Source organism: Oryzias latipes, chromosome 9, assembly GCF_002234675.1.
Source record: "Oryzias latipes chromosome 9, ASM223467v1".
In the NCBI taxonomy this organism is placed as follows: domain Eukaryota; kingdom Metazoa; phylum Chordata; class Actinopteri; order Beloniformes; family Adrianichthyidae; genus Oryzias; species Oryzias latipes.
This window is the reverse complement of record NC_019867.2, coordinates 5,819,075-5,846,079: the sequence shown is the minus strand read 5'-3', so window position 1 is coordinate 5,846,079 and position 27,005 is coordinate 5,819,075. Positions and strand designations below refer to the sequence as shown.

At 40.4% G+C, this 27,005-nt stretch overlaps 1 protein-coding gene across 2 annotated transcripts; it reads left to right on the top strand.

Annotated features, from left to right (window-relative positions):
* Positions 1-654: 654 nt before the first annotated feature.
* On the top strand, positions 655-27,005 carry LOC101174509 (A disintegrin and metalloproteinase with thrombospondin motifs 12). Of its 2 annotated transcripts, XM_020705737.2 has the most exons (25): positions 655-949; positions 1,038-1,378; positions 7,285-7,462; positions 7,552-7,754; positions 7,841-7,924; positions 8,545-8,669; positions 8,822-8,971; positions 10,230-10,373; positions 13,356-13,500; positions 13,574-13,666; positions 13,779-13,924; positions 14,031-14,200; positions 15,242-15,375; positions 16,019-16,139; positions 16,887-17,131; positions 17,229-17,370; positions 17,478-17,604; positions 18,685-18,895; positions 18,982-20,064; positions 20,320-20,472; positions 21,087-21,263; positions 21,829-21,975; positions 22,065-22,212; positions 22,582-22,673; positions 22,732-27,005. In XM_020705737.2, exons 1-25 carry the CDS (start codon positions 838-840, stop codon positions 22,807-22,809), a joined length of 4,749 nt encoding a protein of 1,582 aa, XP_020561396.1. In that variant the 5' UTR covers positions 655-837; the 3' UTR covers positions 22,810-27,005. The 2 variants fall into 2 exon arrangements, with proteins under 2 accessions (XP_020561396.1, XP_020561395.1); XM_020705736.2 differs by having other exon boundaries at positions 22,065-22,152; positions 22,582-27,005.

The following is a 27,005-nucleotide window of genomic DNA, read 5'->3' as shown; positions in this document are numbered from 1 at the left end:
TTTAATGAGGACGCTCTGTTTTTTTAAATAGGTTTATCTTTAGAATTTTGCAGAATATTAAACACAAGTGTTTGACAAATTCCCGCTGTTTTAGAAAATTGTCACCTGAACATTGAGATGCAGGGGTAAATTATGCTCTATTAGAGACATTACATTTTCAACTGATAGCTGTGCATTTTCCAGTTCTAACTATAGATACACTTGTATGGTCAAAGAACCACTACGATCACCTTTTGATCTATTTTTTCCCAGTGGTCTTTAACTATGATTATGCAGTTTTCAGCCAAAATAGAAAAAAAGCTGTGTCGTTTTCGAGGACATAGTGGGAGTAGTTCATTAAAAAATCGCCTCTGAGTTGTGGGTGATACCACTGGCGTGGAGCAACCCCATCCATTATTAGATTATGATAATAGGGATTTTTAATAAATATTATTCTAAAAGTTCTCTTTTTGCACCATCTGTAGTTTTTCTGCACATGCTCAATGCTCCTGTTATTTGCTAAGTGGCATTGCTGACGCGTCGCTGCTTCAGAAGACAAGTTCTGACACATCTGAGTGGTTCAGCCAAACGCAGGCAGCTGCTGTGTGTGCAGCGCTGAGGCTGTGCTCCCCCACGCTGCCGTCTGGAAAGGAGACACTGGTCCAAAGAACACTCCTCCCCTCCGACCTCAGAGCTTTCCCCCCTTCTCTCCCTCTTCCAGCCATGATCTGGCTGCCAGTCCTCCTCCGCGATCGTGAGCTCGACCATGACGCAGAGCAGAAGGGGTCCTCTCTAACGTCTCTGGATCGCCAATGCCGGGGACTCTTCTGCAGGACTTTGAGTTTGTTTCTGTGAAACATGCCATGTTCTTGGGGGTGCTCGATTCTTTCTCTGCTTCACTTTGTTTTCATCCTGGCAGGCGGCCACAAAGAGCTTCCTGACACACTCCTTTCCCTCCTTGCAGACCAAGGTCAGTGTGATGCATGGGAACTGAGTTTGTGAAGTTTGCAATGATCTGCTGCAGTAAGAAGTTTCTTAAACTCAACCCTGTTTTGCAGGTCCAGACCTGTCAGTTGTCCATCCTGTGAAAACCAGTGCTGATGGAGAATTTATTTCCAATGAGGTGTCTCATCATTTTAATATGGGAAGACACAGACGTGACCTGCAAGGCCAGCCTCCGCAGAGGCAGGTCTACTATCAGCTTAGCTACAAGGGTCGAAACTTGAAGTTCAATCTGACTGCAAACGAGCATCTGATTTCCAACGACTATGTTTTGGAAAAAAGGAAGGACAATACCACTGAGCATCGCTTCTTCCAGGGGAATTCCTGCCACCTCATTGGGACTGTGGAAGCCTCTGGTGTTAGAGGGACTGCTGCCATCAGCACCTGCAAAGGACTGGTAAGATGTGTGGAAAGAAGTGACCTGAATTTGGTCTGAATCCTTGAAAGAACGTCTGTCTGGAAAGATTTCACCACACAGCAGTGGGGGGCATCACTGCAGGGAAGTGGGTATGTGGCTCCTGCAGTCATCAAACCGGTCCGCCTGACAGTGCCTTGCCTGTTAGTCCACTTGTTCAAAGGCTTCCTGGCACTGTTTGTAGAGGGACTGCTGACTGCTCTCACGCCTTCCCCGTCCTTCAGATGTTTCCCTCTTCACTTTCCCTCATTCATTCACCTCATAGTCACACTTGCAGAACATCTTAGCAGAAATGAAATGATTTGTTTCATGTCTCGTGCGTCAGTAATGGCTTTTGGCATGGTTTGGTTGTGTGGAAAAATGAGATTTGACAGATGATAAGTGAAGGAATATGGCCACGCTTTGAATGTTGATTCAGACTTTTTGATCATTTCAAAAGCTTGGCTATAAAAGACAGAAGTCATTTGGACAGCAGAGATATTTCTGAGCAGCCAAAAAAGCAAAGAATTTTAATCATAAAAAGACGAGGCAAGCATGGACATTTGTTTTGTTTTTTTTGTCATTTTTAACAACGTTAGTTTTGTGTCAAATTTTATGATAATTGGAAAAAACGTATGTCCTGCCTCTGACATGATTAGGCGTTTTAGCTGTAGTCTCAACAATCCAGTGTTTGTACTGTGTTTTAATGTGTGTCAGCAGAAATTCCTCTCCTGCAGGGTCTTGCCTGCTGTCTCTTTGTTAGCCCTCTTTGACTTGCAGTGGTTTTTCTTGAAAAATCTTAATTTGTTCCGTGAGACTTGTAACAAGAGGACTGCAATGACAGGGAGTGCAATGTACGTCTGACCCAATTTACATGCTTTCCTGCAATCCTCAAAGGATAAAACTACCCAAACTTTGGAGTATCTATTCCAAGTTTCTTGAACGTCCCAGTTTGTCTTTGCAAAGTCAAACTACATGGCAGCCACAATGTATTGCAGTGCTTTGTTCTGTTGAAGACGGTTTATAGCAACTAAAAGCACAAAGAAACCGCTAAACACAGAGGCTCAGTCAAACAGATGTGGGATGTGAAATCCTGCCAGCTGCAGGAGGTCAGTCACCCTCGGGAAACCTGGATGGGAGGACTGCTTACAAGATGAATCATCATAAGTTAGGGCTATTTGTGTCTAAACAAACATGACACATAAAAGACATCATCAGGCTTTTTATGTCTAATCTTGATCTTCTCTGGCAATAACGCAGATGGAAAGAATCAGACAGTATACAAAGCAACCCATGGTTCCTCTAGCTTCTCTCCTTACATGTTTAAAGCTATTCTTAGTGATGCCCCGCCTCCTGCTTACAAAGAATACCCTTTCATTGTTTTTGCTTTGTGACCCTTGTGCTATCCTAGGCACTTTAACATTGGGAGTTGGGTCATTTCTTCAATGATTTGTGATCCTCACTGGTGTCCATGGATTACATGAGACCCTCTTCCCCTTTATTCACCTTTGTCATGGTAGGGAGAACACGTCAATGTAAGGGTGGGGTCATAGGATAGCACAAGGGATAATCAGATTCAGATTTAAGCTACAACCTGGGTCAAAGGTAAGATAAACTTCACTTGAAATAACTTCACTTTGAGTTCAGTGAATAGATTTACATTTGACATATTGACCAACATTAAAGTTATAAAATAAAATGTAACTGCTTGCTGTAAATCTTTTCTAACAATAGCTTAGAAAATACAGACAGATTTTTCACTAAACTTTTGTTATACAGAATTGTTAATGTACTCAGTCTACACATTTTCTGTCTAAAATATACACAAAATAGCACTGAACTGAAGTACGCAGTGTTTCCTAGTTTATCACATGAGCACCTTTTTAAAACTAAGTCATGAAATCTGCTAAATACATAAAAGTACACAAAAATTATAGATGTTTTAAGGCTGTTTACTCACTACACACACTTAGACGTGAACATTTTTACAGTTTTCTCTCTTGTTTAAACTCTCAAAGATCAAATCGTCATAGAAAAAAAAGGTCCAGGATTATAGAAGGAAAACAGATGTCTGCTCGCAATCAAAGATTTATAGATTTGGCAAGTTGGACTCATTTTGTTCAGGGGAGATATGGAACAGAGGAGGTTGATTGACAATAGTCTAAAGCCAATCAGGATGCACAAACCGCGATATAGCAAGAGAACACTGTACATTTATGACACACAGAACTATGCTAATGCTTTTAGCTACAGATAAAACACATGGACTGTTTTTTCAGCAGACTCCTGGCCAGCTATAACACTCACCAATCTATGGAGGAGCTTAGTGGCAATTCAAGCGTCACTCAAACAACTGTTTTTTGTACATAAAAAAATAAATAAACTGCTTCCTGATATCTTTACAGCTAAAACGCGCTATTTGAACAACTTCATCTATCTATGAACTAAGAATCGCAGCAAAAACCTTTTGACAGCTGAGGCACTAAACTTTCCTCATGCATTACTGCTCCCTCTGTCCCACTTTGACCTGTAACAAGTTGTTACTCAAAAATGGTGAGCAATTTCAGATCCATCCATCCATCCATCCATCCATCCATCCATCCATCCATCCATCCATCCATCCTTTAAACCATTCATCCATCCATCCATCCATCCATCCATCCATCCATCCATCCATCCATCCATCCATCCATCCATCCATCCATCCATCCATCCATCCATCCATCCATCCATCCATCCATCCATCCATCCATCCATCTGCCAAACCTGCCTAACTCCTTGATGCCTATTAATGCAAATAAGCAAAATTGTTACAGGGCTGCTGGAGCCTATCTAGCCACTGTTAGGAAAACACCCTGGACGAGTCGCCAGTCCATTACAGCTTTTTCTGTGTCATTACATGATCTTATCATGGTACATTGTGCAATTCCTCACAATCAAATTTCAGAATAAACTTTCTATCAAGTTTAGGGCAAACAAGAGGTGACAAGAAAAGTTCATTTTTATGCTTTTAACAGACATTTCATGTGGTTTGAAGCAAAGTTTTTAAAAAAAAGGCAAATAAGATCCAAATGAGAGAGAAAAAAACTTGTAAATATGAAAAATAGCAGTGTCATAAAAATGCAGGCTTCAGGCAAGAACACAAGCTAGCTTTGAATTTTCTGGGCAGCAATCTGAACATTCACACATGCTTGTCTGGACAGAACTGGCATAGCACAGCCAGTTACAGTAACACCAGTTAAAGTATTAGAAATGTGTGTTCTATGTGATTAATGTTGCATGCAGGAAGGAAGGTCTAAATTCCGTAGCTGCCATTTGGAGAACAGGTGATTTTCATATGCTGCAATGCCAAAACGTTGTTACTGCCACACCATCTTAGGGTGGCATCCTTTTTATGGCAGAAAAGTAAAATTAATAGATATCTAAAACAACTTTTACATTTACAAAATTGTATGTTTGGTTTTCACCTCACTGATCTGAGCAACTGAGACAAAAATGTGCTTCTATCAAGTTGGAAAAATTCAAACCTTCTTACTGGAGTCTGCAAGTTTAGACCAATTATAAAAGTATTTTGCAGAAAAAACATGTGCTGTGCTAATGAAAATAGGTAGTGATAACTTTGACCTCAAAGGAAGAAATTAGCTTTCAAGCGTAATTATCTTTCAAACTTTGGAATCAGCAGAGCAAAAAAAGAAAAAAAAGTTATTTTGTATCGAAAATTGCTGTGATTAATCAGATTGCAGCAGTAAACATGAGTCCTGCCCATCCTTTTGTCCCACTAACCATTAGACTATTTAACAAAAGTGACTTTATTTTAATCTTTGAGAAGCAAATCAGTTCCTCATGTTAGAGACCTGTGTTATGGTAACCTTCTGAAGTTCAGCCTCCTCACACCCTAAAATCCTGTTCCCAGGTTGGGATGGTCAGGCATGAATGGAGAGGTGGAAGAGGGAGAAGAGGAAGTGAAAGGAAAGTCTTTCAACATTCTTTCAACACTTATTTTTCAACTTGTTAAGAGACATCGAAGAGGATTCATGCACAATAATTTCAGGATCACAAGTAACACCATAACACTGAAAAAGCAACATTTTTCATGCTGCGTTGCTTAAAAGCACTGCAGTTATGCACATTATACAACATGCAGAGCTGTATTTCTCCGCTGTAGCAGAATTCTTGCCTGTTCACCTCCTGGCCCTCCTGCTGGGAAAATTTAACACTCATCAGTAGATACGAGAGATGTTGGGAAGGTATGATCGCCGGGATCAGCAAACAAAATCCTTTGACCTTACAATGTTTTCACACATTCTCTCTGCCAGTGATGTGATCCCAAAAAGAAAACATACCTTCCTCGCGGCATTCACATAGACTGTTTGGGGGAGTTACAGCCAATTCTCATGAGTGGTCTCCGCTCAGGGCCTCTGGGAAACTTTTCGGCCCAACACAGACGTATCATCCTGCATGCTTTGGAGATGAGTCCACCACAGATCTAGGAGCTTTGGCTAAAGGCCATCTATGGAGTCCGCCCTCTTTCTTCATATTGCTTTGGAGTAGACACTATACACCATAAATGGAGGAAACATCCTTTTTTGTTAAATTTCTGACAATCCTGCATTGAGTTGTGGCAAATGCTTTTTAAAGCAGTTGTATTCTACAAATATTCTCCATATATATATATATATATTTTATTACTTGAAGCAGGTGCAGTGTCTTTATTTTTTTCATTTTTTTTTTAACTACGTGAAAACCGCAGTGGAAAGCGACAGATATGTACGTGGGCTGCTGAATGAATGGGCAGTTACTTTCTTTCCTCTGCTTTTGGAGGCACATGTTAAACTTGTCAGCATGACCCAGAAAGCTGAACAGTATATAAACAGCAGGGTGAAACCCTGGAAGTGAAACCAGCCAATTTGCACAGCTGCATTTTTCCACATCTGCATGGAGCTCCTCAAACACACCAGGAAAAAAAAAAAAGACAAGCAGCCATGTCTTAAAATTTTGAAGGTACATGCAACGTTTCTTCATAAGATATTTTATTTCATTTTTGTTTCCATTAATCTGCTCTTTAAAAAAAAAGATCCTTTTTTCCAGTTATATTTTTGTTCTTCTTGTGTTAGGGTCAGCACTGATCAATTTTAGTTTAAAAGCATAGAAGTACCAAAAATAAATTTGTTAAAAACCTTTATCTCAAAAAAATGAATTGGTCGTTGTTTATTTAGCCTTGCAAATCAGACCAAAAACATTGAAACTAGTAATTTTCATGGATAAGGAGGCCTAATGAGATTATCAAAACATGAAAAAAAGTATATATAATGGTTTTTTTATATTCTACAGCAGATTTAAGATATAGGTCAAAATCGACCCGTCACCAAAAGGTATGGTAACAGAAAGCTAACAAAGAGGAAGGCTACATTGTTTTAACTGAAAAAGAAAAAGTTCATCCAGGAACTGTCTGGGCATGTTTGTGCTAAACATAATGCAAAGCTTTTCCTGAATGAATGCAATCACCTCAATAATTAAGTATTTTTTGCTTGGAAACTTAGAGATGGGCACCTGGTGTGTTTAATAGTTATTTTATTTGTATGCAAGAAAACCAGCTAAGAATAATTTGTGAGTATCTGCACACTTAAGCCTTGGTCTGTGAACAGCCTCCACCAGTGAGAACATCCATGGCATGCTTCGGAAAGAGTTACACTGCTGCTGCAGAGGGGGAATGTGCCCAAGGCAAGACAAGGGATTCAAACCTGCAAACTAATAACAGATTATGGTCCCTTCAGAAGGTCGTCAAAGGGGTCAGATAGCTTCTCTATCCAAATGTAGGAGTGGGTGAATCTTGGCTTTGTGATGTTTTTGTTGACTCTGTTATTTCAGTGTCTGCATGATCTTTACTTTTCTTGTTTTTCTTTTTTTAGACAGGATTTTTTTCTCTCCCAGAGGGACACTTCTTTATTGAACGAGTTCAGAAATCACCCGATGACGCCGCAGGACTTCCACAGCCTCATATTATCTACCCCAAAGCCTCTTCAGGAATTCACAGACAAAAACGTGACTCAGAGCCTGAACCGACTCGAAGCCCGTGTGGAGTTCAAGGTGTGTATGTCTGTGTGGGTGCATGCGGGCCCTGCAGCTGAAAAAGAGTCTACATTTGCATGTAATTTCTTTCACTGCCGACGCTTCAGACGCTCCAAGCGACTCCATCCAGGCGGAGAGGGAGAGGGAGGAGTGGGAGAGGGAGCAGCAGAGGGCAGGGGCTCAGCCCCGTAGCCACAGATCTGTCAGTCGAGAGCGTTGGGTGGAGACTATGGTGGTGGCCGACTCCAAACTCATCGAATACCATGGCAGTGAACATGTGGAATCTTACATCTTCACCATCATGAACATGGTGAGAGCTCTGCATTCATGTTGGCCATCAGTACAAGACAAGGGTTCTGATCTTTAGAACAAAAAAAATTGTTTTTACGTTGGCAGGTGGCTGGCATCTTTCATGATGCCAGTATCGGGAACGCCATTCACGTCATTTTAGTGCGTCTCATTCTCCTACAAGGACAAGAGGTAACATTTCTCCTGAAAAAATGCACTAAAAAACATTTATTAATCCTGTTGCAGACTGTGATTTGGTAATTTACATCAAATACAGAGTGGTGAAACATACAGGCATAAAACATCTTAGATAAAATTAAATTGAGATGTAACAGAGAGGATCGATCTGCAGTTTGATCAAATATTCAAATAAAATACATAAATTGACCAGCTCAGCGGCCTTGTGGTAGAGTGTCCACCCTGAGACTGGAAGGTTGTGAGTTCAAATCCAGGCCCAGTCCTACCAAAGAACCCAATTCCTCCCTGCTTGACACTCAGTGTTAAGGGGTTGGATTGGGGGGTTAAACCACAATGGTACTCAATTGGGGGTGTCCTTGGGTGGTATAGGAAGGTGCTTTATGAATAAATAAATGACGATGATGATGATTCGTAGACCATGTGTCAAGAAGGAAACTAGACTGTCCTGTTTTACATCCTTCTCTTCATCTCCGGTTACACAGCAACCTCTGAAAGAGCTTAAGACAGTTGAAAAGAGACTTGTTGTTTTCAGGTTAAAGCATTTACTTTTTTTGTCTAAGCTAAAGAAAGTCATTGATGTTGAGCATTATTTTGATCTTTTCTGCTTGTTGCAGAAAGGGTTAAAGATCGTTCACAATGCAGATACCACTCTGGCCAGTTTCTGCGCCTGGCAGAAACACTTAAATCCACAAAATGATGCACATCCAGCTCACCATGATCTGGGAATTCTCATCACCAGGCAAGTGAATCATCTTTTGCCAACAGGTTCAACGAACTAAATATTCCAGCTCTTTGGAGTGAGTTATAAAATGTCCCACAAGGTGTTTTAACAAATGAAGGGGCTGTGAAAATAGTTTGTGGCTCATGACTTGAAAATGTTTTCTGTCAAAGGAAAGACATCTGTGCAGGAATGAACCAGCCCTGTGAAACACTGGGTCTGTCTCACCTGTCTGGAATGTGTCAGCCACACCGCAGCTGTAACATCAACGAGGATTCAGGCCTACCTGTCGCCTTCACCGTCGCTCATGAAATGGGCCACAGGTTTGTCTTTGTGCATCCATTTGATCAACACAATTTGTTGTAAACATCCTTTTAACAAATCATCAGTGACTTGATTGTGTGAAAATCCTTTTCATATCCTATGGTGGAAGTAATGCATTAAAAAGAAAGGTATTACTGTAATAAGTTACATTTTGCTGTGGTGCAGAAATCTAATTCTAAGGATTTCAAGGATCTTTTATTGTTGTTACACCACAAGGTGAAATGAAATTTGTCAGTGTGGTCCCAGGCTAGCCAATTACAGCGCAGTAAAAATATCAATGTGATGAAAACGGAGCCAAGTGGGATTCACATTTAATTTTTACTCAATATATGTTTATGAATGCTTGTGCATGCTTAGTTCTGCTTGTGGGCAGTCACTGTGAGGATCCAGAGTCATATTACCCGTTGGCCTTAACAAACCTGTGCTTCTGAATCAAGTTTTTGTGTTCTGGACAAGCTTGGTTCTGTAGTTTCGGAAATACGATACGTCTTGTAGTTGAAGCCATAGTTGAAAAGGTGTCTATGTTTGGCAGCCCTATATATTGTTTTGGTCTTTTGGGAGGTATAAAGGTTCTCAATTTGGTCTTAGATTTTTTTCTTTGTCTAAGGATGCTTTTTTTTAGCCTTTATCTCAATTTTTACAGACAGGAAATGACTGAAGCTTCTCTAAATGTACCTCCCGTGAAGTGCATCCTTCTCACTTTGTCCTTGATAGATTTGTGGTGTGCACCTCTTACATTTAAAGGTAATAAAGGAGGTACAAGTAAAGAAAAATCTGCTTCTTGTCCTTTTTAGGCCATAATTAGAGTGAGGAGTGCAGTTATTTAGGAGGACAAAATCAAAGATAAGATGAGGAGGTTTGACGGTTTCTTTTAGCTTTCTTACTGAAAACCCATTACTCAATGCTTTAAGCTGTAGAAATGGATACATTATGAACTATAATAATGTGAAATGATTACTATCAGGTAAACATTTCAATTTTCAGTGACAATCAGATTATTTGAGTATCCAGCCAATTCATGCCACCAATTGGTGTTTAAATGCATTTGTTATTTTTTTACATCTTCCTTTTTTCCTGGCAGCCTAATTATCGATTCAAGTTATTTCAAAATAAGAAGCCATAAACAATAGGAGTCAGACAGAAGACAGAAGGAAGTTATCTTATTATAACCATCTTATTATACAGGGAGTCATTTTTTCTATTGCCTTTTTTTTGGACTGAAATTCAAACAAATGCTTCACTTGTGCTTAAATGCAGCTTTGGAATCCAACATGACGGCCAAGGGAATGACTGTGAGCTTCAAGGGAGGCACCCGTTCATCATGTCCAGACAGCTGATGTACGACAGCTCGCCTCTCACTTGGTCTTCCTGCTCCAAGGATTACATCACACGCTTCCTCGAGTAAGACCTAATTCACATTTACTGTTTTAGCTGTCAAAATTCACTTTTGAATCATGTTCAAGTTTTCAAATTTCCTATACTGTGAACTAGTTCATGACAAACACTTCAACTAATAATGGTGTCATTATTATTTTATCATAATTATTTTATTAAATTATTATGTTGTTATTACATGATTTTTTTTATGCTCAAATCAAGCAGATATAGTGTTGATCACATGCAGATGTTGTTGAAAATAACACAAATAATACAAATGTATTTAGTGGCGGGAAAACTAAGAACAAAAACAAAAGAATATAAGGACTCATGACAGTGTGTTTTCTTAAGAGCAGCACTGAGCAGAAGTTCAGGTACGTTTTACTTTTTTAGTTGTTTTTAAAGTCCAATCCAAAAAATCCTTTAAAAAAATGAAGAAGAAACACAAAATAATATGGAAAGAAAAAGTGTTTGTGGAAATTTTTGCAAGGGGTTGACTTTAATCTACAATATTACCCATATATTCCCTTTTTTGCAGTGAAGAAGATTTGCAGCAAAATCAAAATTTTTCAGTTTACCGCACTTTCATTTTTTTGACAAATAATGCCTTCTTGTTGTGGCATAAAATATATGTATTTAAGTCGAATTAAAAAAAAAACATTTAATCTTAAAATACATACAATAATAATATTAATAATAACAACAATTACTTGTAAACCTTTGTTTAACCAGAAATGTGATTTAAGGACCAGTTCACATTAACAATTTAACAGAGGAAGCACACAAAACAGCTATTTAATTGTGATGGCATGGTGGAGAATCCACTCATTCACAGCAGAAAACTAGATCAAAGTCTGTTTAAAAAGGGTGTGGTTTTTAGGGATATGCAAATGAATGAAGTCATGTGATCTCACGTCTGATCCTAAAACACAATGCTCTAAATAATCTCTCAGTTATTTACATTAAAAGTTTGTTCAAGGAGGTGTTTGATTGGAGACTTTGGAACTATCCCCGAGTGTGAGGCAGGATGCACTCACACATTTGGCACTCAATCACAACACCTCACAAAGACGAACAGCTGCACACATTCACTTCCTCACATAGTTTTGAATCCTACATGCCTGTGCAGGAGGGAGCGCCACACAGAAAATGAATGGCATCAAGCATGCATGACATACTTGACCTCTTGCTTTATTTTTAGAGTTTGACTGACTAGACTTGGTCTATTTCTGACGCAAAAAAGAAAAGAAAAGGCATTAAATGGCTGATAATTTGCATGGGCATTTTTTTTTATTTCCCTTCAAAATAACAAAACTTTGTCCACAAGGGTAGATTTAGAAATTTAAAGGAAAAAGGCAACAATCCTTTCAGAACTATTTAACATTTGTAGTGTTGAGTGACTGGAAAAAAATCCTTGAGTGAACTTTTCAAATTATTAGGGCATCATTTTGTTTTTTATCTTCCTCACTAAACATGCATTTATTCTTCATTTAGATTTAGCTCCCATAATACATTGTAGTGTTCCTAAAATACAAAAACTCAAAACATTTCCAATATTTAAACATTACAAAACTTAATCACTGTCTTGCATGTTGGTTGAAATAAGCAAAGTGTGTTTACAAATACATTCATATCTTAAGAACTAAAAAGCAACTTAGCTGATTAAACATTTTCTTGTTGCAGTTTTACACGCAGAAAGCTTGCGTATGACCTTCATATTTTTGTGTTTTCAGCAAGAACTAAAACTCTGGGAGTTTGGCATAGAAGCCAGTCCATATAACAGGGATTTAAGCTTACTGAAGAGAACAGCCTTGGTGTTCAAGGTTAAATCAGGCCAAATGACTCCGGGAAACAGTAGATGGAGGGGGTCAACTGAAAACCGAGACAGAAAGTGTTACAATAAAATCAAAGGAGGCCTATAGCATAATTATAGCCTAGCTAAAAAAAAACGTGAACTGCTGAATGATCTGAGAGCGTCGTGGTTGAACAGACCCTTTTGTGTAAATAGTGAATGGGGAGCAGCAGGTGGTCAGGCCGGTCTGCATCTCTGCAGCAGCAAAAAAACATGTGTGCCCCCCACTTTCCACACACACACACACACACACACACACACATCCACACACACACACACACACACACAAAAAGCCTTTGAGCTTAAAAATAGAGCACATTCTGTTTCTTTTTTATTCTCTGTTGCTGCGTGTATTGCAACTCCTTCCACTTTCCTGGGATTGAATGAAATTACAGGTGTAGACTGCTTGTTCCAGGAACTGAAAGTACTGTAAGTCTTTTGATCCTATTTAAGAGCATTCCCAGGGGTCTTTTAATCATGATTATGTTGTTTTTGGCCAAAATACAAAAAAAAACCTGTGTAGTTTTCTAGGACATCTATAGTTTCTGCAAAGCAGCAGTAGTTCATTAGAAATGTGCTTGTTGGTGTGGAGGAACCCCACCCTCATTCCTCTCCTCCAATTTTTGGGGAGTTCGTGCCCTGCAGATTTTCTACACCACAAATAAGCTCTTTTTCAAACAGTCTGCTCCTGATTCAAGACAATTTGAATGAAGAAATACTACAAGATGCAATTGTGTTTCTAATTTTTTCAAAATGGGTTCTCCATCATCAGAAAAAAGCCACAAGAACATGTAAAAAACACTAAAAACAAGATTTTCCTACGGGTGGGCCCTGAACAGTGCACCTGGAATTTGGAATAACAAACAGAGCAGTAAGAAGTAGAACGTCTGAGTGATATGAAATTAAAACGTTTCTCTTTGTAATTTGTATAATTTTACTGTGCTTGTGTGTTTTTCTCTGGGTAATACAGCTTTCACCTGCAGTTCTGCAGCATGAAGAGTAAATGTGGGAATACAAACGCATGCTTCATATTTATCTGACAAACATCTCTGTTGTCCGCAGTGTTCCTCTGTAGCCCACTCTGCAGTTTTGTGACTCTCACATCTTTCTTTAAAATTGTCATTTGGTTTTTCTTCTCCTTTTCTCCGTCTCAGCCGGGGTTGGGGCTTTTGCCTCGATGACCGTCCCTCTAAGAGGGACATTGCCACGCCACTGGCTCGTCTTGGCATCCGCTACACCACCCACCACCAGTGCCAGCTCCAGTATGGTCCAAACGCTACTTTCTGTCCGGAGGTTGATGTGTGTGTCATGACCAAGTCAAAGACAAAACCCCGCCCATTCTCGTTGTTTTTGACTGATGTGTCTGTTTCAGAATGTGTGCCAGATTCTTTGGTGTTCTGTAAATGGCTCTTGTCGCTCCAAACTGGATTCTCCCATCGATGGTACCCGCTGTGGACCAGAGAAGGTGAGCAGATGCTTTGTCACATTGGTCATTAGAAGTACAAATGTGAGCATGATTTAAAACAAAAATTAAAAAAAAAAATCAAAGCATTTTGCTGTTATTTTCTTTTATTTAGTGGTGCATCTCTGGGGAGTGTGTAATTGTGGGTAAGCTGCCTGAAACGGTGAATGGTGGATGGGGACAGTGGAGTACCTGGTCTTACTGCTCTCGGACCTGTGGTACAGGAGTTCAGTCTGCAGAGAGGGAATGTAATAACCCTAAGTAAGATCTGACTCCTCACAAAGCGTTTGAATCACTAAAAAACACATTTTTCAGTTTTCTTGATGTTTCTTTTTATGAAGGTGGTCTGTCGCTGTATTTCTCATAGGCCAGAGTTCGGGGGCAGATACTGCACAGGGGAGAGGAAGCGCTATCGGACCTGTAACACAAAACCTTGTCAGAGAGACAAACCAACCTTTAGAGAGATGCTGTGTAGTGAGTTTGACACTGTGCCGTACCACAACGAGCTCTACCACTGGATTCCTGTTTTTAGCCCTAGTAAGTCACAGAATACACCACAAACAGATGCAGTATTATTTTTTTTCAATCATAAAATAAATATGGACAGTTGAGAGGCTTTTCCCAGTAGAGGGCAGCATTTGCTTTTAAAACGGTCAAGCTTTGAGTTGTGTTTTTTTTTTTGTTTTTGTTTGTTTAATTAAGCAGTTGTTATAGTCTCTCCCAGCTATTGTTGCATCATCAGACAATTTTCTTTAACTGAACAAAAAACACATCATTCGTTGGAACTAATTGTTGTTGCAGACCACCTGCTGTAGCCTTGACATGCTTGAGTGACAGGGGCTGGTCAACACAACAACCCAGCGGTGTAGTGGTTAGCACTCTTGCCTCACAGCAAGAAGCCCTTGGTTTGAAGGTGGAGTTTGGATGTTCTCCTTGTGCATCTTTCACCCTTCTAGCTACCTTCCACAATTAAAAAAAAATGCTCTATAGGGTGATTGGTGACTTCAAATTGTCCCTTAGGTGTGAACTTGTTGTGTGTCTCTGTGTGGCCTTGCAACGGACTGGGGTCCTGTTCAAGGTGTACCCTGACTGCAGTTGTTGAAGCTGGGTTGGCTCCATCAACTCAATGAGCATTATTGGGACTGAGGTTGGTTCAGAAAATGAATGGATGCTGCCACATCCGTGATCATGCTAAGCGGAGCACTGGAGGGATAATAGTTTGGCCTTAGTTCGAATCCCAGCTGAGACCTCTGTGTGAAGTTTGCATGTTCCCCCTAAGCATATATGGGTTTTCTCCGGGCACTCCGGCTTCCTCCCGCAGTCTAAGACTACACTTCATAGATCACTCTAAGTGTCCTTAGGTGTGCATGTGTAAATGTGTGAGGGAGTGATTGTGTGGCCCTGCTCCGATTCACCCAACAGGAGCAGAGACAGGTTCTGGAGACCCCGTGACCCTGACAAGGGATATAGCGGGTTAACAAAATTGATGAATAGGTTATGATTTAGTGGTGTTTGAACGTGGTTTAAGACTGAACCACCACTCTCAAGTGAATCTTCCTCCTTCGCAATCCTCCACAGCAAATCCCTGCGAACTGCACTGTCAACCTGTCGGTGAGTTTTTCTCTGAGAGGATGCTGGACATTGTGACTGATGGAACGCCATGCTTCATGAACAACAAATCCAGAAACATCTGTGTCAACGGAGTGTGCAAGGTAGTGTGGCTTGGTAAGAGACTGATAGACTGAAGGTGGGGGGGTCTAGTAGAGCAGGGTGGTGTTTTTCATTGTAACTTTTCCAACATTGACTGTATATGAGAACTGGACTGAGTAACCCCTTCCCCCTTGCATTTCAAAAAAGATGTACCCGCTGGTTCCAAGAAGCCAAACTCTCATAGACTTCTATAGAAAAATGAACAGCTATTACTATGTAATTCTACTTTTCAGAATAACTAATCTTACTTTGCTACCTTTTTTCTATCATAATCAACCAATTAAATGCCTCAATTATGTTTATTTAGTCAGCTTTCAAGTGGTAGCTTCCTCCAAGCTCACTTCTGATTGGCCAGAGTACTTGTCGTAGAAAAGTTTACTCAGACCCACTCTGACCAACTACTGCATAATGATGATTTCTGGCTCCAACATGGTGGCGTCTGTATCATGAAAAAATGGTGACTGATTTGACTTAATTTGATTGAAGCCGCATGTAAGCCATGTTCTATGGGTGATGTTACATTCTCCCAGTCCACGTCTGTTATACAGTTAATGTTTTAAATTAGTGGGTTAAGACCACTTGTATGAAGCGTTCGCTGTGCAGGGCTTTATCACCTTTGTGTTTTTACGTGTGTTTGTTCTGCAGGACGTAGGTTGTGACTATGGCATTGAATCAAACGCTGTGGAGGATCGATGCGGCGTCTGTTTAGGCGATGGAACAAGCTGTCAGACCGTCTCAAAGTCGTTCGATCAAGGAGAAGAATTTGGTAAGTACTGCATGAATAACCCATGTAAACGTATCCAAAGACGAAAATCATTATTAAAAACAAAAACAAACCCATAATGAGCTTTGAAGTGCCCAACAACAGAGTGTGAAAAAATGTTGTGCTTTTTGTTTGTTGGTTGTCATGGCAGCCACCTTGTCCACAGTGCACAGCTGTTTGTCCTGTAGGAAATGTAAGCATGTGTCTACAGACTGGTTTCTTTGGCAGATTTTGCACATTTGGAAAAACAGAGAAGCCATAAAGACAGATTGACAGTGAAAGAGGGTTTGAAACTGTAGGCTCCCCTCCTCCCCGTCTATCTCCTGTTTCTCCTCTTCTGTGTGTGCTTTTGCCTTGCACTGCATCCTTTTCCAGATAAGCGGCCCAGATGTCTGTGACTTCAAAAGATTTGCAGCCTCCCCCTCCTTTCACAAACACAAAAACACACACCTTCCCACAAACATCGTTAAACTCCAGAGACCCACTCATTGCTGTCCCCCCCTGTTTGCTCCTTCCTCATCCCCGCACAATAAAAACCAGAGACAGAGCAATGCCCCCCCACGCTGAAAACAAGCACGCGTTCAGTCACACACACACAAACGCCCGCCACCCCCGCAGACTCAGCCCACCCTCTATTAAACATCAGAGGAAGGTTGTCTGGCAGTCTGGATGTGAATGTGGCAGCAGCCATGGTGGGCCATCCATTGCCTTACTGTGTGTGACTCTGACCCCCCCCCCCAACTCTCTTAGGCTACGTGGACGTGGGGGTGATACCTGAGGGGGCACGGTATATTTCGGTAAAGGAAGCGTCGGAGGTGGGAAACTTCCTGGCCCTAAAGAGCGTGGAGTCAGAGGAGTACTTCCTGAACGGCAACTTCATAATCCAGTGGAATGGCGAGTATGAAGTGGGCGGGACGACGTTCTATTATGAACGCAATGGGAATGTGGAGAACCTCACTGCTCCTGGACCCACCAAGCATCCAGTCATGTTACAGGTTGGGCCCACATTCATAGGTCTGGATTAAAAAAAGGTCATCCTCACTCCTATTTTGGTTCTAAATCTCATAGCTGTCTCTTCTGTGGTTTTTCTAGCTGTTGATTCAAGAAAAGAATCCAGGAATACAGTACGAGTACATCATCAAGAAGACAAAAGACTCTGAGAATGAGGTCACTGAACCGATTTACTTTTGGAGACATGGAGCCTGGACAGCCTGCAGCACCACCTGTGGTTCAGGTGTGGCTTAATTTGATCCAAATACGTTTACCTGTCTCTCCTACTACTGCACATCTCCATGTGGTTCATCCTAATATGTTTTTTTATGGATTCCTGGCTGATCTTAGGAGAACAACACCAGCCTGTTCGCTGTTTTCAGGCGGACATGGGCGTTGTGGACGAGTCTCTGTGTGACTCCGACAGCCGTCCAGATGACAAACTCCGCCAATGCAAGAACATGGAATGCCCTGCTAGGTGTGTGCACTCCCATGTCTCGTCCATCTCGTTATAATTTTACATTTACTGCTGTTCAAAGGCTCAAGGTTTATTGAAAAGTGTATTGTTTTATTGACATTTCTACATGTTTCACCGTTGTTGACCTGTTTTGATTACAAACTTAGGGCGATTACAAACTTTGAGCCAAATTATTCCTCAGTTGGTGAATGAGTTTCAGGTTGCTCGTTGGTGTGACGGTTAGTCCTCATCTGACAGTGAAAAGGCCCTGGTTCAAATCCTGCCTAGGACCTTTTTTTGTCTAGTTTGCACGTTCTTCTCCTCGTGCATCCACTGGTTATTACTTGGAACACCAGTTAAATTGTGATAGTGTGGAACCTGCAACCTACCAGCAACCTGTCCAGGTTTTACCCCACCCTCACCCAATAACAGCTGGACAGGCTCCCGCAACCCCACTATCCCACAAGAGATTTAGCAGGTTCTGAAGATGGATGGATGGGTGAATCAGTTTTAAAAAAAAAAGGACGAATTGTATCAAACTAACCTTGAATTTATAGATTTTATTTGTATAACGTTGTAAAATTGTGTTTCTTATGATTTTTACTGTTGTTTTGTGAAGCATTTTAGTGAGCCTGTACTCCTGGTATGTAAATACGTTCTGATTGAATAGTTGACTGAAGATCCAACATTAATGTATTCAGTGAAAGAATCAAATTTCCTTACAATTATTGAGATCAACATCCATGGATTTGGCATTGATACGCAAAATAATGTTCTGACATCTAAGCATCTGGTTCCTGGAAGAATATTTTTAAAAAATCCTTTTAATAGTGGCTCTAACCTGTAAAAATGTTCTACATGTGATTCGTGGTTTGACATTTTCGGTGTAACTGACCTGCAGCACAAGACTGTGCAAAAAGAGCAAAATAATCCAGAAAATTCCGTCTATTTAAAGATCCACAAGATTTAGGATTTAACAACTCATAAAAATCTGAGGTAGGGTGTGAGTAGTATATATCTACTTTTAATGGCACTACATTTTCAGGAAAAATATCAACTGTCATGTGTTTTGTTGTCTACTTTCTGCCAAATCTGTTTCAGGTGGTGGGTTGGCAGCTGGCAACAGTGTACAGCTACCTGTGGGTCTGAGGGTGTGAGGAAGCGAACCGTTCTCTGTGTTCGCACCGTTTCCTGGGAAGAAAGAGTGCTCCATCCTGTGGAATGCAAGCATCTTCTGAAACCAAAACCTGTAGTGCCGTGTAACAGGGATGTACCATGTGGGAAGGATTGGGCTGTTAGCAGCTGGGGAGAAGTAAGTCCTATTCTCAGGATGTTATCATTCTATCTAACTGACCCTCTACTGAATAAGGTGACTTTTTTCTGTTTTTTGTCTTCTAGTGCTCTGCAACATGCGGAGGAGGTGTTCGTTCACGCAATGTAACATGTGCCCTGACGCCCAGGAAGGCATGCAACCTCGCCGCCAAACCCAGATCCAGATCCCTATGTGCCTTGCAGAACTGTCCAAACTCAAGTCTTTACAGAAAACCAGGGTTTCTATCTATGTCCCGTCGTATCTCCCCTCCAAGAACTCCTCCTTCCCAGCATCCAGGAACCACAGCTGCACCTACATCGACAAAAAAAGAAGCTACAACAAATTTCATACTTAAAACCACATCACTTCCAGACTTTGAACACACAACCCCTGAAATCATCGATGCAGATGGCTTTGATTTTAGTTTTGGGATGAGAAAAATTGAGAATCCAAAAAACAGCACTAAAACAGAAAAACAGAAACAAGTAACTCTTATAGAAGATGAAAATTTAGAAGAGGGAAGTACGCCCACCATGCTCATGTACACTGCAGGATATGATTATGTTGTTGAAGATATGACAACAGCAGCAGAAGACAAGATTAGTGACATGGAAGTTTTTACCACAGCTACATCACCCAAAAGTTTTCTTCAAGTAACTCCTTCAAAACCGCAAAAAAGCCCAGTAACAATGCATAGAATCAGAGCACCAGCCACAACTACCAACCCTGTTCCTTTCACCAGTACTCAGACAACTGAACACATATCCAACCTCTCCATCACTCCAAATATCAGCCAAGGCTGGACACGCAGGAATCCACTCATCACTCCCAGTTACAGGAACAGGGCTGGCTCACCTAAAACCGACACCCAGACGAAAAGAGCTCCTTCTGTCACACCAAGAAAATCATTCACCACGGCACCATCCCCTCACCCCACACCAACAATTACAATGAGAAAGTCAGCTGCAACACTTGAGGACAACAGTTCCAGCTCACGTCCTACTGAGACGTCTTCCAAGTTCAAAAGTGGTGGATCAAAGAATCAAAACCAGAAACAAAAAACTCCCCAAAGCAGCTTGGTCAGTCACCAAAACAAGCTGAAGGCCAGAGAGACGGCCAGAGAGACGGCCAGCATGGACGTCTTCTGGATTGTTGGAAACTGGAGTGAGGTGAGTAAAGATATTTTGTTACATAATTAGCTCAATCCAACAATAATGCAAAACTTGTAAGTTTTTATCAAGGAAGTGTAAAAAGGCTATTGATATGGTTCCATGCTCCCTCCCTGATTCTTTGAGTCAAAACATCCAACACTAAAGCTAAAAAAGTTCACACTCAACGTTTTCTATAAAACTTGTTTGTATTTTCAAACCAAATATACGTCAATTGAACTGAGTTTTAAAGAGAAAAGGCCTTTCTTTCCTCAGTGTTCAACAACCTGTGGGATTGGAGCTGTGTGGAGAGCAGTGACGTGCAGTTCACAGAATGAGGAAGATTGTGCCAAAATGAAGAGACCTGAACCTGCACGGACATGTCACCTGCAGCCATGCGCCACATGGCAAGCTGGCAGCTGGAGCAAAGTAAGTCGTCTCATGCTACGTACACAACGGGGAAGTGATGCATGTTCAAGAACGCGCTGAACGAAAGTTGTTGAACATGCTTTGTGTTCACACTGGACTGGCGCTACACAGTGATAGTGCATGTTGGAAGAGGCTTGGTGCAAAATGTCCAAGTGGTGCAAATCTCACAGATCTTTACCCAGGCTTTTTCTTTCACAGCTCTATTCCAATATGTGAAAGACTTGGTGTCATAGAATTCTGTCCGGGCACAAACTACAATTATTAATTTGATCAATCATGTTCAATTTTCAAACAAATGACACTTCCATGGATAGAAAAGGACACCATCTATGCCTCACTATCAAATCATACTCCCTGATTGGTGGAAGCTCAACTGGTTTCATTTTCAACACGCGTTTTGTTCGTAGAGCCCAAACACAGACTAAAAACTCGTCTAGCAACTTACGAATATGAGAGTTTTGAACTCAGAATCCCAAAACGCGCATTTATGCAAGATTACATTGACTTTTCATTGGAAGTAGTTGCTTGAAGACGTGTTGCAGAGGGCGGTGTGAACATAGCTCAAGTTTTCATTTATGTGCAAGTCATTCAGTGTAATACCATTCTCCCCTCAGTGTCCAGATGATTGTGCGTTGGTTAAAAGGAGATTCCGGGACGTCCAGTGTGTGGACGCTCAAAGTAAACGTCCACTTAGACCGTTTCACTGCCAGGCTGTGTCCAGCAGGCCTCTCAGCACCTTGGTGTGTCCTCACAACCCCTGCATGAACTGGGATGTATCACCCTGGGGACCGGTAGGGACATTTCAACTTCAATTGTGTCAAAAATTCTCTTAATGTGACCCTAATTTAGTGCTACTAAAAATGTTGCCAGTTACTGAATCTCAGTGTTTGCCTCCTCTGTTCAGTCTGATGTGCTGCTTTGTCGTGTATTTGTTTTTATTTGTATATATCGTTCAATCAATTCTTACATTCTGGTACAAAGTTATTTAACAAGCAAGAGAAACTGATCAATTGAGATAAAATGTTTTTTTTTAAAAGATGACATGTGCCTTGAAGTGGGGTTTTAGTGGATGGAGAAATAAAGAAAATCCACTCAACCTATGTGATTTTTCTGATATTGGTAACAGGATTTTCATTTTCCAAATGTAGTTCTAATAATTTTTCGACACAATATTTGTTATTAAGTAAAACATCAATTACAAGCACAAGATATTCTAAAAAGGTTATTTAAAAAAGTATTTTTTAAACAGATGAGAAGTGTCTTCTTGGACCCTAATTTAATGTCAACTTTGAAGAAAAAAGACAGAGTTTGTGTTTCCTTCTAGCTACCCCTTTGACTCCATGTTTTGCCCCTCAGTGCACTGGGATTTGTGGCGAAGGCGTCCGTGAGCGGCGGGTGTTCTGCGCTGAGCCACATCACTGCAGCACCACTCAGAGGCCAAACAGCACAGAGCCCTGCAGCTTAGAGCCATGCGCCCACTGGAAGAGTGGGGACTGGGAGGAGGTCTGTCCACATCATCGAAGAGGACTCGAAACTTTATTTTTATTTTCATTATCTTACACACTTAACTGAGCTATTTCTATCTCTTGCAGTGCTCAGTGAGCTGTGGTGGTGGCCAGCAACGGCGGTCGGTCAAGTGTGTGACGGGGCGGGAATCGGCTGTCGTGCCAAACAGCCGCTGTGAGAAGATTTTAAAACCAGTAACACTCAGAATGTGCAGCATGCAGGAATGCAGCTCAGGTCCGTGTGTAACAACCTATTTTAATGTTTTTTCTATGAAGATCTAATGTTTTGGCTGTATTTGTATGTCTGCATGTGTTTTGTTTCAAACTTTTTCTGTTTTTGAAATCCCAGCAAGTTAAGGTCTAAAAAGTAGAGTTACATTGTATATACAGGATGAGAGTTGAAGCTGAACTGAGACCAAGAAAAGACAGAATTGATACATATGCATGTCAGTTTTTACTTGAAAATGTTTCCAGAAGTATTTTTTATGACTAGCAGACCCTGAGGAACTTGGGTCAGATAGCTGCAGCCCTGAGCACATATCTTGTCATGGTAGAATGTTACAGCACTTGACTTAAACATCTGTTTCTTTTCATGCTTGTCTAGCTTGCAGGAAGAACGCCATTTCTTCTCGCTTCTGTGAAAAGCTGAAGCTTTTGGGCCGCTGCACTCTCAGGTCTGTCCAAAGACAGTGTTGTGTGACCTGCAGACCGTAGCCACGACTTGGCTTGTACTCATTACACGACCTACTGTGAGTTCATGTCGATGCAAAGCCATCTGTTCACAAGAAAACCAAAGTGGCATCGACTTCTTCAGTTAACCCGTGCGGACTAAACTGAGATGGACTGTGACACTTTGTTCTGTTTGATTTTTTTTGAAACATTTTCTTTTTGTAATGTCTTTTTTTTTTAAACAAAGCAAAACAGGAGTCAAAGACATAAACAGTGATACAGAGAAACAATAGTAAGACTTAAACATTTTTAACTCAGTGATTCCCGCTGTAAACTCTCCTTAACAGTGTTTTTGGTTTTAACCTGGTGCTACATCTGCAGTTTTTCTTGCTCCTGCTCATTTGTTGTTTGTAGTCTGAAAAGCAAAATGTTCAGCTAGTTAGTGACGTTAAATTGATCGTAGGAGTGAGTGTCTAAATTTTGCAATTTTGTTAGACTTAACTGAAATTGTGCCAGTATGTAATGGATCTTAGGGCTACCACTTCACTCTAGTTCCACTCTCAAAACCTTTACCAAGTCATTCCAGTTCTTCAGTGGGTCTCAAAAATGCTCATCCTCCCAAATTTTAAGTTTATTGTGGACCAAAGATAGCGCTGTTACAGTCATGGAGTTGTTGAAAAATTGTGTAACATCTGAATTACTATATACATTTGTTTTCTTTCTTGGCTAAAACAGTGATTTTTTTCATTATTTTCTTTTTCTGTTTTGTTCTTGAAGCTGGCACTGTGTGTTTACATTGTCTTCAGTACCTGGTTTTGTTATTTTTGCTGTGGAAATGTCATTTGCATCATAATGCAGTCAAACCTATAAGAATTGAAATTTTGTAGAGAGGTGTTGCAGGTCATCCCTCTTCGACTACTTTTGAGATGACAATGTTTTTTTTTCAATGAGATTAATTTGATTTACTCACCCACATTCCTGGTGTGTGCATTTTAAAAACCAGTTTTGTACATCAATATCTAGCAACATTAATATTAATAAAACTTAGTTGGAAGAAAAAACAAACTTGAAGTTAAGGCAAACCATGATGAAAAAAAAAGATTTTTTTCCCCTTTTTTCCAAGTACGGTAGCCCACTGCTGTTAATAGGAGGCAGTGATTCCCAAATTGTTCACATGGGAAGATCTTTTTGCACTCAGAAATATTCCAGAGCCCTCCCTTTGTGCAAAATGATCATAAACTGCTCCTAAATTGCACGTCTAGTGAAGAAGTTACTCTGCAAAAAGTTGTTTTTCCTCACAAACATGTTGTTGCCCATAAGACTAGTATTTCTGTTTGCCACTGTGACAATTTTTTACTCTCCAAAGGTCAAACAAATGAAAAATAGTCTTCTGTTGCAGACACAAAAGCCAAAAAAGCATGAAGAGTTAGGAAACACATCAGGAACTCAGTCTCACAAATGTTGGGTTTATAACCTGAAGCACTCACAGTTGCTGGATTTTAAGTAAAAGGCAGCTCACACGTGACCAAACGACCTGCAAAGTAACAAAAAATGATCTTAATAACAATTATGCCCCCTAGTTTGTGAATCCCAGCCGTCAGGGTTTGTTAGGTAAGCCCCAAATTAGAAAGCATTCCTGCAAAATGCATTTGTTCTCCCTTCACTCCTCCAGATCCCTTTGAACGTCCAATCATTGAAATGTTTTGGTGAGATGATTCTCAGGGTCACAGGCATGGGGGGTGGGGGGGGGGGGGGCAGAGAGGGGTACAAATTAGGACACAAAACAAGCCTATTGTTGTTGGCTGAGTTTTTGTCTTTCCAGATTTGGGCTTTGTCTGTCTCCATCAGGGGATGTTAGGGGATTAAAAATGCAAGGTTTTACAAACAAGTCAATAAAGTTTTGTTCTGCATTTTCTTTGTTCTGATTGGTAACATTGGCCTTTTTTGCAGTTTGTCCATATAAATATTAAATACGTTGTTATGCAAAGAAAGATTGAAACCATTCAATGCTTTTTTTAATGGAGGATGATCTTTAAATCGTCCCAATTGACAGCCAATGAGATGACGATCATTTAATGTAAAGATGTAGACATAACAAAGACCAAAGGGACACATTTAAAAACCCCATCAACATATGGTTTGGCCGTATTTGTAAAAAGAGATATTTCTTACCCCGCTTTGTTAACAAAATCAAGATTTTCTTATTTGTACCCACTGAGTCGACAAGTTTGTAGCGGCCTGAGATTGCCACACGCCGCTGCATGTGCCACTCTGACGGCTGTGTTTCAGGGATTGGGTTTAACTGTCCCAGATTTCCAGAGCTCCGCTCAATAACATGACACGATGGGACGTTACCCTGCTCCGAGCACCCTGCTGCTGTCATTCAAACCACAGACTAGGAGTTAGTCAGCAGTAATGGAAGGAGAAACTCAATACCTGCTGAATGTGGCACATCATGTCCTAAAGGCTGACTGTGTGAGCGGCTGAATGTAAGATGTACGTGTGTGTTATTGTGACAAAGTGGTGCTGCCTAACAAGATGCCTCATGCTTTTGTATCATTATGTATTAGGTGCATGCATTGTGGAGACAGGACCTGGGTATTTGGACAATAAAATATTAGTGATTTTAAAACTGTGCACATCACTTCATAAATGCCAGTTAGTCAAAAATAAAACAGAAAGTTTTGGTACAGAAATAAAGAGAAACATGACTATAAAACCAGTGTGGTTTGCTTTAACAGATCTAAGCAGCATGAAAACTTTGAAGCTGGTCGTTCAATAAAAATTTAAGAATGGTCGTAAAATTAAAAGTTTAATCTAAACCCACAACTGTTCATCTTTAATTGTCAGATAATTACTTGACTAAATTTTAAGCTCTTTCCTGGAGCATATCACAAAAACATTGTATTTTTTGTTCATAATAAGAACTTTTTTTATGTTTCAAAAAATACATCTAGGAATTTTCAGAAACATCCATTTGTGAGCATTTTTATGTTTTTCCAACACTTGTTGGCCTTATACATTATTTTTTCTGTTAAATTCTCATCATTTTTAGAAATTTGTTCAATTGGTGACTCATTCAACCCCTTGCATGGATTTATTCCCAATTATCTATATTTTTATATTTTTTAATCGTCCTTTTTTTTTTTTTAAAGGTAGTGCTAAATGTCTGCAGCATCCCTGGATTAAGTGGTACTCTGGAAATTAGTGACCTACAATGTGAAGGGGTAAATATAACAGATTTTTATGGTAGAACAGCAATCTTTTGTCAAGCTTCAAGATTGTTATTTTTTATTATATATTTGGCCTATTTATGGACCAAATAGATACATTGATTACATATTTTCAAAACAGGGGGAAAAAACTGACAGTTCATTTGAATTGCAACATTTTGTCAATCTATCAAATGAAATACAAGGCATAAGTAAAGACTTTTATTGCATCATTATTGTGTGTAATTACTTGTGTAGAATAAAGTTGGTCTACCAATCGCACTGCAAGAACACCTTAAGTTGCGAGACAGTTGATCCGGAGGTTGACCTGTAAGTAAATTCCTCTTCCCGACTGAATTTGACCCTCAGCTGATGATGTAAGTGCCTGCTAGGAATGGGGAAGATTACCTGACTAACATCTATTGATCATTGTAAAGCAGGAAAAAGCAACCTCATCTTTTGGGTTACCAGACACCGGCGGCCGATGCAACAGCCAAGAACACATCAAATATTCATGTTTGATGACCAAGAGAAAAAGGAAGCCTCCGGTCTGAGCCATGCAAGAGCTTGCAGGTTCTTTTCTTGATACATGAGGAAACTGTAAAGCTAAAATCTTGGACAAGTACAAATTAGGAAGAAAAATAATTAAATCTAGCTGGTTGTCACTCAAATCCCATAAAATCAAGTGGCAGGTTTAGGCAGCAAAATGTCATGTGGCTGTTTTTCCTGAGTGAAAAGTCCAGTCTAGTGGCTCTCATCTGGACTCCATCAGGTTGCATGTCCCCAAGGCAGCCAGATTGGCATCCATGTACCAGGCCTGTTTCTTTATTAAAGCCTCTGCCTCCTCTGACCCAGCACACACAGTTCGAGCCCCAGGGAACACAAGCACAGGCACACATGGCTCCCATAGGTCAGTTTGGTTGTTTGTGAGTTGTGCGTTTGATTCCCTCATAGACCACATATGGATTTAAGCTTAAGTAATGCAGTGTGAGATGCTTTTCTTTGTAAAACATCTGCTTAATGATAGTGTAGCTAAAGAAAAAGGCTAATACACTCACAACCAGGCCAAGCAAAATCAGAGACATATGACATGAATGAGGTGAATTTCCACAGTTCAACCTGATAACGTGATACACTATATTAAGCA

What these genes read in the sequence shown, in the direction of transcription:
- LOC101174509 (XM_020705737.2), top strand. Translation starts at nt 838, where the DNA reads ATGCCATGTTCTTGGGGGTGCTCGATTCTTTCTCTGCTTCACTTTGTT. An exon ending in TACATCACACGCTTCCTCGA is followed by an intron (nt 10,374 to 13,355) that starts GTAAGACCTAAT and finishes TCTCCGTCTCAG; the next exon opens with CCGGGGTTGGGGCTTTTGCC. An exon ending in AACATGGAATGCCCTGCTAG is followed by an intron (nt 17,605 to 18,684) that starts GTGTGTGCACTC and finishes AATCTGTTTCAG; the next exon opens with GTGGTGGGTTGGCAGCTGGC.